At 34.3% G+C, this 12,618-nt stretch overlaps 1 protein-coding gene across 4 annotated transcripts in view; it reads left to right on the forward strand.

Moving 5' to 3' along the window:
- LOC106623627 (CUGBP Elav-like family member 2) overlaps positions 1–12,618 on the forward strand; it is a 152,621-nt gene that overhangs the window by 19,606 nt on the left and 120,397 nt on the right. For all 4 annotated transcript variants that reach the window (XM_070106207.1, XM_036366783.2, XM_036366784.2 and 1 more), the window contains exon 2: positions 11,041–12,428. In XM_070106207.1, the coding sequence (XP_069962308.1) occupies positions 11,692–12,428 (737 nt within the window). In that variant the 5' untranslated portion in view covers positions 11,041–11,691. The remainder of the gene's footprint in view (positions 1–11,040; positions 12,429–12,618) is intronic.

Below are 12,618 nucleotides of genomic sequence, written 5' to 3' on the forward strand. Positions count from 1 at the left end.
TATAGGGTTATATATATATAAATGATCAGGATGAAGAGACGAGTTGAAATCCGGGTGACTGTCTGTCCGTCCGTCCGTCTGTCCGTCTGTCCGTCCGTCCGTGCAAGCTCTAACTTGAGTAAAAATTGAGATATCTTTATGAAACTTGGTAGACATGTTTCTTGATACCGTGAGACGGTTGGTATTGCAGATGGGCGTAATCGAACCACTGCCACGCCCACAAAACGCCATTAATCAAAAACATATAAATTGCCATAACTAAGCTCCGCAATAAGATACAAGACTGTTATTTGGTACACAGGATCACATTAGAGAGGGGCATCTGCAGTTAAAGCTTTTTTTTTTAAAGTGGGTCTAATAGGTTTAATGTACATATCTCTTAAACCGCTAATGCTATAATAACAAAATTCACTGGAAGCAAATGTTTTTAGAACTTCTACCTACAGTGTGAAAATAGTTGAAATCGGGTGGCAACTCCGCCCTTTCCCCATATAACGGTACTGTTAAAAACTACTAAAAGCGCGATAAATCAAGCACTAAACGCGCCGGAGACATTAAATTTTATCTCTGTGCATAACGTTCTTTTCATGTTTCTATGTCGTAGTGCGAAAATGGGTGAAATCGGACTACAACCACGCCTACTTCCCATATAACACCATTTTAAATTCCATCTGATTCTTTCACGTTCCACTATGCAAATCAGGCAACAATGACTGTATCGGGATAAAACTTTGCGTGAATAATGCGTTTAAGGTATGCCACCTTGCGGCCAAAAATTGTCTAAATCGAACCAAAACTGTTTAAGCCCCTAAGTACTAAATATGTGGACCCCAGTGCCTATAGTTGACCTTCTACCGAAAATATCAGTCAATCCACAAAGAAATCTCAAACGAGTATACTATTTGACTTTGCGAGAGTATAAAATGTTCGGTTACATCCGAACTTAGCCCTTTCTTACTTGTTTATTTTGCCTTTGTACATAGGTGAGCAGAGTTCCAAGTGAGTGAGATGTAAAATGGCGAAGTGATGACGCCTATTACTACATAATCTCGCTTAGGCGCAAGAAATTAACGCAATTTACAGATTTACGTTTTTTAGTAAAAATTATAATTATTATATATTTAGTAATATTATTTGATATATATGCCACTTTTATGAGGTACACCAATATAGCCAACAACAACACAATAGACAAGTTATTTAACTGAACACCATTTTTTGTTAGTGCTAAGCTTCAGAATATCTTTCTACGATAAGTTTCCAGTATAAAGCAGGAATAGAGTTTTGCAAATAAGATGTATCAAATATCAAAATGTTATACAATTTTATTCCGCATAAGACCAAAAACGCAGCAAAAAAAATAGTTTCAGTAGTCAGTCGGAATACTTTAAGTTCATAAAAACCAAACGTCGAGAGAACAGCATAAAATTCAGAGTATATGACAAAGTTTTCAAAGGTGGACTTCTGCTTGTAATAAATTGTCAGATAAGTGGGTAACTTTTTGGCATAAAAACGGTTCGCTTTAAATGCATTGGGTTAGATAGCTGTTTAGAATTTATAGAGACCTTCATTTGTCGGATAGCTCCGATAAAGCTCTACAAATGAGGAAGGAAGTGCAGCAGTAACAGCTCTGCGAAAATTCTTCAAAATCCGTGTTTGAAAAAAATATTGTTTCAGACTCATTTTCACTTTCAATTCATTTAAATCAGTGCTATAACTTTTAAATTTTTATGGCCTGTAGTCTATTAATTTTCACATAACTGTAAGTGCATATAAGCACAATCAAATAAATGGCGCACAAAACTGTTCACCTACATATATATATAGTACATGTAAATAAGCTTACACGCAAACATACAAACACATAAAAATCTACGACAATAAAATATATACAAATATATGCACACATACAATCGCAAGTCGCTCGAGTTCATATGTCCATAAAATAAATGAACTACACACACATACAGAGAACGTAATGTCCTTTCCTAACTGTAACACCTTTCAACAGCAGCAGATAGAGGACAAAAAACTATAGCGCCAGCAGATAGCGACATCAAAACCAAAAGTGCAATTTTAAAAATAAAAAGCAAAACTAAAAAATAAAACTAAAAAAAATATATATAAAGATCACACACACACGTGAGCACATATAACAAATATAATGGGTGTCGGTGAGGTGGAGGCAACACTTTTGTGTTGCACAGCAAACTTATTCAAGTGCATTCAGATAAAATAAACCAAAAATAAAGACCAGATTAAAAATGCATTTAAGTTTGCTTTTGTTTCTTGCGCGTGTATGTGTGAGTGTGTTGCTCGTGCTGATGTTGTTCTTATTATTATTATGCGCTGAGCACAAAAAACTATGCACATGTGTGTGTCTGTGTGGAAAGACCTCAAAACACATGTGTAGCCGAGGCGCTCACGTGCCGTGTGTGTCAACTCGGCTGCAGTCTGCTGCTATTCATGCAGTGAGAAACCTCGATTGCCTTGTTCGTGTGCGCTTCTACACATGTCTAAGCACACACTAGTGCAGTTGTTGTTGTTGATGAGCGCTGTGTGGTCGCGCAGGCAGGAGATGCGCAGCGCACTTGAATGCCACCGGTGGCCATGCATTGGCAGACGCGACAACTGCGGACGACATATTTGGCTCGGCCGCTGTTGATATTTTTATGAGCATCACCTGGTATGCATTTGGAAATCGCTTTACGGTAGCGGTTCGTAGGCAATCAGCGAGTGAGGCCACTCAGCGTCAATATACTTTGTGTGACAGCTATAAAATGAAATTATTATTTTTCCGACTACAAAAATAGTTCATTTATGAGTTTAATAAAAGTGCAATAATGAATGGGGGCCATTAAACCAGAAAAATAGTCATGAATTTGAAATCAAAATGAAGAAGTTTTAGGAAGATTGAAATAGGTAAAGGGAGTGTGTTAGCGGTAGGAAAAGCGATTGCTCGCTGAGTCAGAAAATCTGTATATATTTTTTGGTCTTTTAAGTTTTTGGGAAATAAATTTGTTTTATAAGATGAAATACTTTACTGTATATAGCAATACTATAAGAGGCAAGCTTGCAACCGGCAACTTCATGGACGTAACGAAATGTCAAGCATTAATAGCAATTATCAATAATAATATAACATATAGCTCTGTTCGTTCATGACGTCGCGATTTAGTGTATTTTCTGTCAAACTCGCATCACAAAAAGTAATAGAACGAAACTGTCGCCAACTGTGTTTCTATAATTATACTCTGAACAGGGCATATTAAGTTTGCAACGAAGTTTGTTACACCCAGAAGAAAATGTCAGAGACCCTATGAATATTTGCTCCATTAGGTTAGCGAATTTTGGAGATTTTAGAAAATTTGTGCATCGAACTTTGTTCTATAAATCGTTCCATAGTAGTCTTTATCTAATGGTAATTCGAAAAGAACCAGATAACAGAATTTTGTGAAGATTCTTAAGCGCCATAAACAATTAACATAATTATTAGATTTTATCCTACTTCGCTCTAAAATTGATACTACATTATCAAGAATTGCAAACAAGATTTTCCATCAACCGATTCGAGCTTCAATTATGTTAGCACGTATTTGTATAAACCAAAAGTAAAAAAAAAATATATATATATATTATGAAAATCAGTTATGAACTATTCTTGTTTCGGTAATTGATAAAATCAAACGTTTTGTAATTACAATTAATTATTTCCTAACCGCTAGTAATTATTTCTTTAGAAAACGCTGTCAATCAGGTTAAGTGTTGACTATGACACGTCAAGTTGATTGCGAATTATTGTGCAAGAATAATCAGATAAGAAATACGTCAAATTTTAAAGCTAACACTCAAATGTATAAAATGTAAAGTCAAAATTCGATTACGCTTTACACAAATCTATTTCAATTTTAGAATTGTTTACAGCACTCGTGTCGCCACCAAAAATAATTTATGTACACACTTACACTGAGAGTTCAAAAATTGATGATTCTTAGTTGATTGTTTTTATTTTTATTAATGCTATTCTCAGATTAGTTTGAGTAGGTATAATCTGTTTAATATACTGCTTAATATTGCCTGCATTGGCTATTTATCATTTAGGTAAACCATTTTGTATTCCCCAATAATCTACAAGTATTACTCGTAATTTGGATATACTTCCTATAAATAGATACTATAGAATATTTCCTTATTCTCTTCCTGTTCTCCGCTGTGATAAGTGCTGTTACATGGAAGATTGTTCCTAAAAAGAACATTTTACCGTCACTGTGGCTTTATGTTTGTATTCGTATACCATTCTTTAAACTTTTTAGTTATTGGTTGACTTTCTTCTTATTTTTGTCATATTTAAATCAAATGAGTTTAATTACGTTATCTATTGGATATGTAGGTCCATGAGTTTTGTTTGCAAGTGAAGTTCGCTAGAGTAAAAGACTTATATATAATAAGATATAGTATCCGCTTCGGTTTAATCATGCAAAATAATTCGGTTTTGGCAAAGTTATGAGTTTTTTAATTACTGTATATTGTTCTAAGTCTAAAAAAGTGTTTGAAGTTGTTTCGCAGGAAACCTCGAGTCATTCACTTTTTCGGTTGTTACACAAGAAAAAATTGACAATGTGAGAGCAAGAGCGGCATTTATTGGTCGGAGATCCTTTAATAGTCTTATATTTATATAAAATGTATTAAGCGAACTCATTTATTTTATTCTGACATTCCACTTCTTAAGTGCCAATATCAATGATCAATTAATATTTCGATTTTTGTAAAAGCTGTAGACAAAGAAACCTCATAATTTAACTTCGAAACCTTACAAAGATTTTGCTAATGATTATTGAAACTCAAATCCTGATATATTGAACGAGGTTAGGTGTGAAAACAGTTGATCTAAGGAATATTAGTCTAAGGAACTAAATGATTACTTTTTTACAAATCCGTTAATGGTATATCCTTTTGGAAAATGCTTGTCGACATATATTGAGACAAGCCATCTAGTGGATTTATTATTCATACAATTTTTTTGGTGAGTTCTCAAAGTGAATAAAACTGGACTCTGCACCAACTAGTGAATTTTTTTGCAAGTTCGATCGAGACTATGTAGTTTTTAATTGGAAAACCGAGGGAAATTTAATAAAACGTTGTATACTAATGGACTTTGAACCAGATTTTAGAAAAGAGAGCGATTTTAGGTTGGCAATTTCTCATAAAAGAATTTTGACTTCATCTGTAATGACTTTTTACCCTATTTATATACTTTACTGTTATTTAGTCTATACATTCCATAATTTTATATTCATGATATAGAACTGAGAGTAATTTTTTTGTCTTTGAATAATAATTCTATATATAACTCTATATATTATATATTACCTCTAACTCCGATTGGAAAGTAGTGACAAATTAAAAGGTTGTAGTCGTTCCGATTTTTTGCGAGCTGCGGTAGGCTATACCACTGGACTGGACTCTTGTCCGTTTCAATAGAGAGATATTCTGGAAACCACATCAATATTTTTGCTGAGTGTGTGTCCAAGCTAGTCAAATATCTACGTTTGATAGTTAGCTCGATAGGTAGTTCGTTGGTTATTTCCAGTAGAACTTGGTTGGAAATGATGCGAAGTCAATAACTCTTTCTCTTAGGTTTTGCTGAATACTATATAGGCCAGAAGTTTACGGAGGATGGCACGTTACAAATTTTTTTACGGTGCTTATATATAATTTCAGATAATTTGGGTTTAAATTCAAATCATTTGGTTTGATGGAATCAGGGTGGAGCGAAATAAAGTAATTTTATATTGATTTCTGTATGATGGCGCTAATGATAGAGCAAATATGGGGTGGATGATAGCTAGATGATAACTTTGTAAATATATAAATTTTTTTTATTTAAAACTTGTAGACAAAGATTTTGATTATAAATACTCACCGGACAAAGGCAAAAACGAATTAAGAACTTGTTGTTGACAAGCAAACGATCTCAAGCTGTGTAGAAATGAATCACCCTATGTGCCATTGAATCTGAATCCGCTCCTTGCAACAAGCAAGCAAAGCTATTCGCACAGTCAGGTAAAGTGTGGCAACATAATAAACCCTGAGGGCGGCAAAATTGGAAGCATAAAAGAAAATGAAACGAATGTTTATATGGATGTACAAATGTATGCTTGTGCGTGTGTTTGCCAGCCAAGACGAGCGTGTGGCGGTGACAAAAAGGAATATTCATATAAAAATGTACAATAGATAGATAAATAGAAAAAGATAAAACCAATAACCAATATCTGGTAGATAAATAGATTTACAAGTTGCCAGCAGCAGAAACAACAGCAGCAGCAGCAACAGCAACAGGACAAACAAAATAACAACAACAATCAACATAAAACTATTTATAGAATACTCAAGAAAACAAACAAGCCAGAAGCGAATATTTAAAGTGGAGCCGAGTAAGGGTGGCAAAGCAAGTCGGGGGGGGGGGTGGAGTGGTTTGCTCACTGGTGGCTGCAGATAAAATGGTTATCTGCAAACAGACACACACACAACTATACAACGCATCACATTGACATACTTGCGTGTAAACACACACACACACACAAACACAAGCACAGCAGTGGCAGGCGGCATTAGAGTGCCGTTCTTTATTGTGTGCTGAATAAATTATCAGTTTACAACAAACCCAAGTAGCACAACAAATACTGTTACACACGTTGTTAAGCTTATATTGAGTAACTGTAATACGATGTTTGCTCATCCTTCGAGGCGAAACAGGAAAAACAAAGAACAAAGCACAAAAACAAAAGCAAAAAGTAAAGAAAACGGCAAAAAAACAACTGACTGCCAGCAACGGCGAAGGTGCAACAAAAAGTGTTCAATTTGATTGAAAGTACAACAGTATCGCACATGGCGGCGGCAGGTGACAACAAAATTGTAAACTCAGCTCTGACGCTCAGGGAAATTCACTGTTTCACTTTGAAAAGGTGTAATACTGAAATAATTAAATTAGCTTGTTATCGGTGGAACGACAGCCGTCCGATAATGTTACATTCGTGTTACCGCTAAGTGTTGTTGCAAACGAATTATTGGTTATACAAGGTGATTAATGGCGAAAGTATTGCGATTTCATATAGTTGGTGATTATAAAAACATATAAATATATGGTACATACATATATACATATACGAGCATATAATATAACATGTTTATAAAGTTGGGTATCTCCCCTTGGTAGAGTAAGTACTACTAGCCAACAACAGCCTAATTTTTAGTAAGTTAAACAATGACGATAATGCTAAGTGCTCGCAGCACACGAGCGCCTACTCTCTTTAATGGCAACAACACATACTCGCATGAAACTCCTCGTTTAATGTTCGTCATAACGCGATTTATTGTTGATACGCGTACTTGCTTGTGATTGTGCTTGTGTGTGTGTGTGTTAATAGCGAATAGCAAGTGTATGCTTTAAACTATTGTTGCCACTTTAACTAATTCGAGTAATATATAATAACTGGAATCCATAAAAGATTTGATTTTTGGCAGTTCCGATTAATTTTAAGAAGAATTCTTTGCAATTACGCTTTCTGTTTAAGGATTTGCTAATCTATAGTTAACTTTTTCTTATAGATCATAAATAATAGTGTCAAAATTTTATTTTATTTTTGAAAATTTTTCTTCATAAATGCAAACTCCGCGTTCATGACATATATATATTGGGTACTTTTTGGGAGGTAAATAATTTGCTACGAAGACAGCTGTCAAACCAACTGTCAAAGTGCTATGCAATACTATTCAAATTGGTCAAAATTCTTTTCCAAAAACGAGTTCTGTATTCTAAAATTACAATTGAATTATTATCTTGAAACCATCGTTACCGATACGGCGAATTTTGGATTTAACGAGGACATATTTAAGAAATATCGCTCTATTTGGAACCGACGAATACAAAGGAGACCATCCAAACTTTCCATCCATCCAAAAATGATACTGCCTGGTATAGTTTATTCTAATTAAAATTAAAATTTATTTGAACCGGCAAAGTTTTTGGTCCATTTTTGTTTATAAAATTCAGAATAGAGACAATGTTGTGGTGAATGTTAAACGCAACAGACAAATCATATACGAGTTTTTGGTTCCACATTTATGTAACAATAAGCTTAGTGCTAAATATTCCAAACAGGATGAAGCTACATATAAGACAGTGTGTGAACTCATCGCTTTATTGGCATTCATTTTTTGGTGGCAGAATATTGACAAGATAAGGTTATGTTCTTTGACTATATTAGACTCTAAACGGATAATATAACTATCACTGAGCAATTATAAACCAATATTCAGAGTAATATAATCGAAAGAGCCTGGTTATGTTGGACTTTTTTTTCAAAATTAGCCCGGATGAAGAATACTTTTTTTATTTTATACAAGTAATTACATGCCCCACAATTTGTGAGGTAAAACCAACCCAAACATTATTAATTTCCTCAATTTTTCTTTTTTTTCAATTGTATTCGAAATTTAAACTCCATACTCCCAAATGGACACCCTATATGATACACCCAATGGAGATATCGAGTTCGAAAAATTTTACTTTTAGCCTTTAATAATAATAATAATAACAATTAAAAATAAGATAGAAAAATATTTTATTTCAATCAGTGGCATAATATTTATGCTGTTCTAAGGATTATTTTTGTTTAAAATTTTACGAGTGTCTTTTATTATTGTTATTTAATATATTTGCTAATAATACCCTTAATATGTTCATTATTTTTATTATTATTAACAACATATTATAATTAATATTATTGTTATTAACTTATTTAACATTATACTGTGATGTTCAATAAGCTTAACGAGCTCACTCTTGAGTCTGGTGCTTGTGTACAGCGAAGCGTGTAAAGTTTACATTTCAGCAATTGACCGATAATTAAGCTGCGCCTGCGGTATTTCAAGAGCGACAGCAAGTAATTCGATTTCAATTAAATAAATTAGCCAAACATATGCTGCATTCGTACTTACGATATATAACTACATATGTACGCGTATGCGATGCTAATTAATCATGTATATATACTTCGTAATTAAATTTAAAAGGACTGTACTGAGTATCTTCTTCATAAGAGACGCATATTATAGACGAATGTTAATAATTTTTAACACTCCTTAATATAAGGGTGTACAAAAATTGCAAACAAATTATGATATTGAAAGTTAAAATTATTAAATAAATAAAGTTATTTATAAAAAGATATTTTTTACTTATATTTTAAACTATAAAAACTTTTAAAATTATTAATTTGAATAATCACAGCAACAAATAAGAACACAATTTGATATTTTAATATAATTTAAAATTTTTGAATTCAAAAATATTTCGATTCGATATAAAATATTATTATTTTAATTGATAAAAACACAAAACCTTTATGTGAAAATATTCAGCACGATTTTTACTTCAGCTCGGTTTGGTTTCCAATACAGTGTAAGTGAAAAATGTGTCTTGCCTGTTATTTTTTGTTACGCTGTAATTTGTTTGGGATCCATAAAAGACTTATCAGCGTCAAAATATATTGGTTTCGATTTCGAAAAATTCCATAGAAGCAAAACTCAGAATATGTCTGCATATATAGAACCTGTCGTGGGAATTGTTATTATACTCTCGTAACCTGTGATGCAAAGAATTCTCGTTTTGTTCACCTAACAGTTGTTAGTAACACACAAAATTAATCAAGAGACATACATGTTTATACACTCCATATATATGAAAATGATCAGGATAACTGAATGAATATGTAGATTTCAGGATACCTGTCTATCCATCAACGGTAATATTCATCCGTTCTTATGTCTGTCTTTACAAATTATAACTTAAGGAGTTGTACCAGTCAAGCATTTTCAGAAAATTTAAACGGGTTATTCTCCTAACGGCATTTATGAAATCGGAGCATGGACTTGAAATTTTAAGCACAGCTTCACAGTATACTATCTTCTAAACTACGTAGGAATGTTGTTAACAGGGTATACACGCAGAAGGAAACGTCGCTGACCCTATAATATATAATATATATGACCAGCGTGTCGAGCTGAGTTAATTTAGCGATGTCTACCTGTCTGTCTATTTTTAAATATGCGAACAAGTCCCTCAGTTTTCGAGATATTTGTCTCTCTTCTCAAAAATCTGCTCTTTTGTCGCAACCACCCATATCGGACCACTATAACATACGAGTATAGCTGCTATACAAACAAAACGATTAAACTCAAGCCCTTGTAAGGAAAACTTTTTTATTTGACAAGATATCTTCACGAAATTTGGCTTCAAAATCTTTCTAACGCAACGCTAAAATATATAAAGAATTTTTTCAGATCAGACCACTATAGCATATAGTTCTTGTATGGAACTTTTTTTATTTGTAATGGGTATTATAGCTTCGGTGCAGGCAAATTTAAGAGTTTTTCTTGTTTAAAGAACTATCGAGAGTTTAGTCTGTCGAAAATTTAACCTTGGTTTATAAGTCCGCCACTCTGCCAAAAACTAATGTAAAGCTAGTAGCTTACGAACTTTTTTAAATCGTTTTATGTTGAGTAAAGTGCCGATTTTTTTATTTTATTTAACACGAGCTTCTAAAATCCCAAGTACCCGTCGAGGTGCTTTAGAAAACAGTAAGTCCGAAGGATGGCTGTATTGTAAATATGAGTTTAGTGACTACTCAAAGGAAGAAATTCTGTTCTTTTTTCCTTTTGTTGTTGCTATAGACTGACCTAATTTCTTAAGAAAAATTTCAATATCTTAATGATACGTCGAGCACGTGTTTTTCGCCAATTGGAGGAGTTTGGTCCTACATAAATAGATTTTTTAATCCAAATTTTTCACTGATAACAATCTTTAAACATAATATGTTTAATAGAGGTATATATTTGGAAATATATTTGGATTTTTGAACAACTTTAATTTTCTCATTGTATGTATATACTTTCGGCTCTATACTATATACTAAATATATTGTTTAACCCATCATTGAAATATTTATTTAATAAACTAACTGTTGTTTTTACTTACAGCTAATTACTTCTATCGCAACTCCGTGCCATTTGCCTAACTTATCTGCGGAACAGATAAATACAAAGTAGATGTATATACATAACGGTGTTCAAATATATAATGACAGTTACAGCAGTGCTGAAAATCTGTGTCAACATCATTGAACTTTAACTGCACCGTAAGTTAGCTTTAATTACGACTCGTCTTATCTGAGGAAAAAAAAAAATCAGAACTGATAAAAATCATATTAAACTGATAAAGTGTGTAAATATTTACTGAATTTGTGCAACTATTGTGATAATAATAGAGTGTTACCCAGCGCCATACGACAAAAGCAGCAGCCAACTACCGTATATTATTAGCAAATCGCTGAAAACCGCGGCAGTTAATTTTTGTTGCTGAAACCAAAAGCAACCAACCGCGCGCTACACGTAGCCAAACAAAGCCCCCAACAAACGGAGACACACATATTCATGCGCGCTTTGTTTAAATAGCGGAAATAACGGCATATTTAATAGCGAGCTGCCTGTGCGTTGGTGTAATAACGGCATATATGCTTAAGTGTATTTGAGTGTATGCGTGTATATGTGTGCGCGTGTGTATATGTAAAGTGAGCAAAGTGAAGAAGAACCACGACAAACTCCAATAAAATTCGCAAACAAACCGCGTAAATGATGTTGCACTCCATGAAATTGTGCGCCGATCAGCTCAATGGCATAACGGCAACACCTACAGACGCCGCAACAGCGACAGCAACAGCAGCAGCAGCAGCAACAATGCGTGTTGCTAATCCGTCGGCAACATTGCCAACACCTGTTGCCATTGTAAATGCAAATGCCAATGCCGCCATTTCGGATAATAATAATTTAAATACTAGCAACGCTGCTGCCACAATCGCCGGCCTAGTCAGTAATGGTAATATTAACAGCGGCAACAACAGCCATAATAATAATACCAACAACAGCAGCAGCAACGGCAATGGCATCGTGCATCGGCAACTTCATCAGTATCAAGCCAAATATTTGGAAACGCCGACTGCCTCGAAATTCCATCCATATTTGCGTCCGACAGCAGTGTTGGCCAACGAGAATTCGTGCAGCTCGCCAACTGTGGCGGGGACAAGTGCATTTGCGGCAACACTGTTTCCCGCATTTCAAAGTACGGTAAATTCCAACCTTGCCGCCAACAAAACAACTGTAACCACAGCGGTTGTTGGCGGCGCTGTTAACGCCACGACAGCACCGAGTGGATTACTAACTTTGCCAACAACGCCACTGACAGCCGTTTCGAACACCACCAACAACAACAACAGTGTATCAGCAACAGCAGCGGCATTCATTAATTCCGATGCTAGCTTTGGTAACGGCAACGTCAGCGGCAACAACTACACAACAGCACACTTCACAAGGTAAGTACAGTTAACCAGCCTAGAATTTAAGATAACGGATTTTATAGCTAAGGGCGTATGAATATGAATGTTAATGCGCAATTAAATGTGTATGAAGTTAGCTGTGGTTTTCAAAATGGCGTATATGTTATAGAAAACTTTCAGTTTCTCTACAATGAAAACTTTTTATTTTATGATATTGGTGACCTCT

The sequence above is a fragment of the Bactrocera oleae genome, chromosome 3, assembly GCF_042242935.1.
Source record: "Bactrocera oleae isolate idBacOlea1 chromosome 3, idBacOlea1, whole genome shotgun sequence".
Classification (NCBI taxonomy): Eukaryota; Metazoa; Arthropoda; class Insecta; order Diptera; family Tephritidae; genus Bactrocera; species Bactrocera oleae.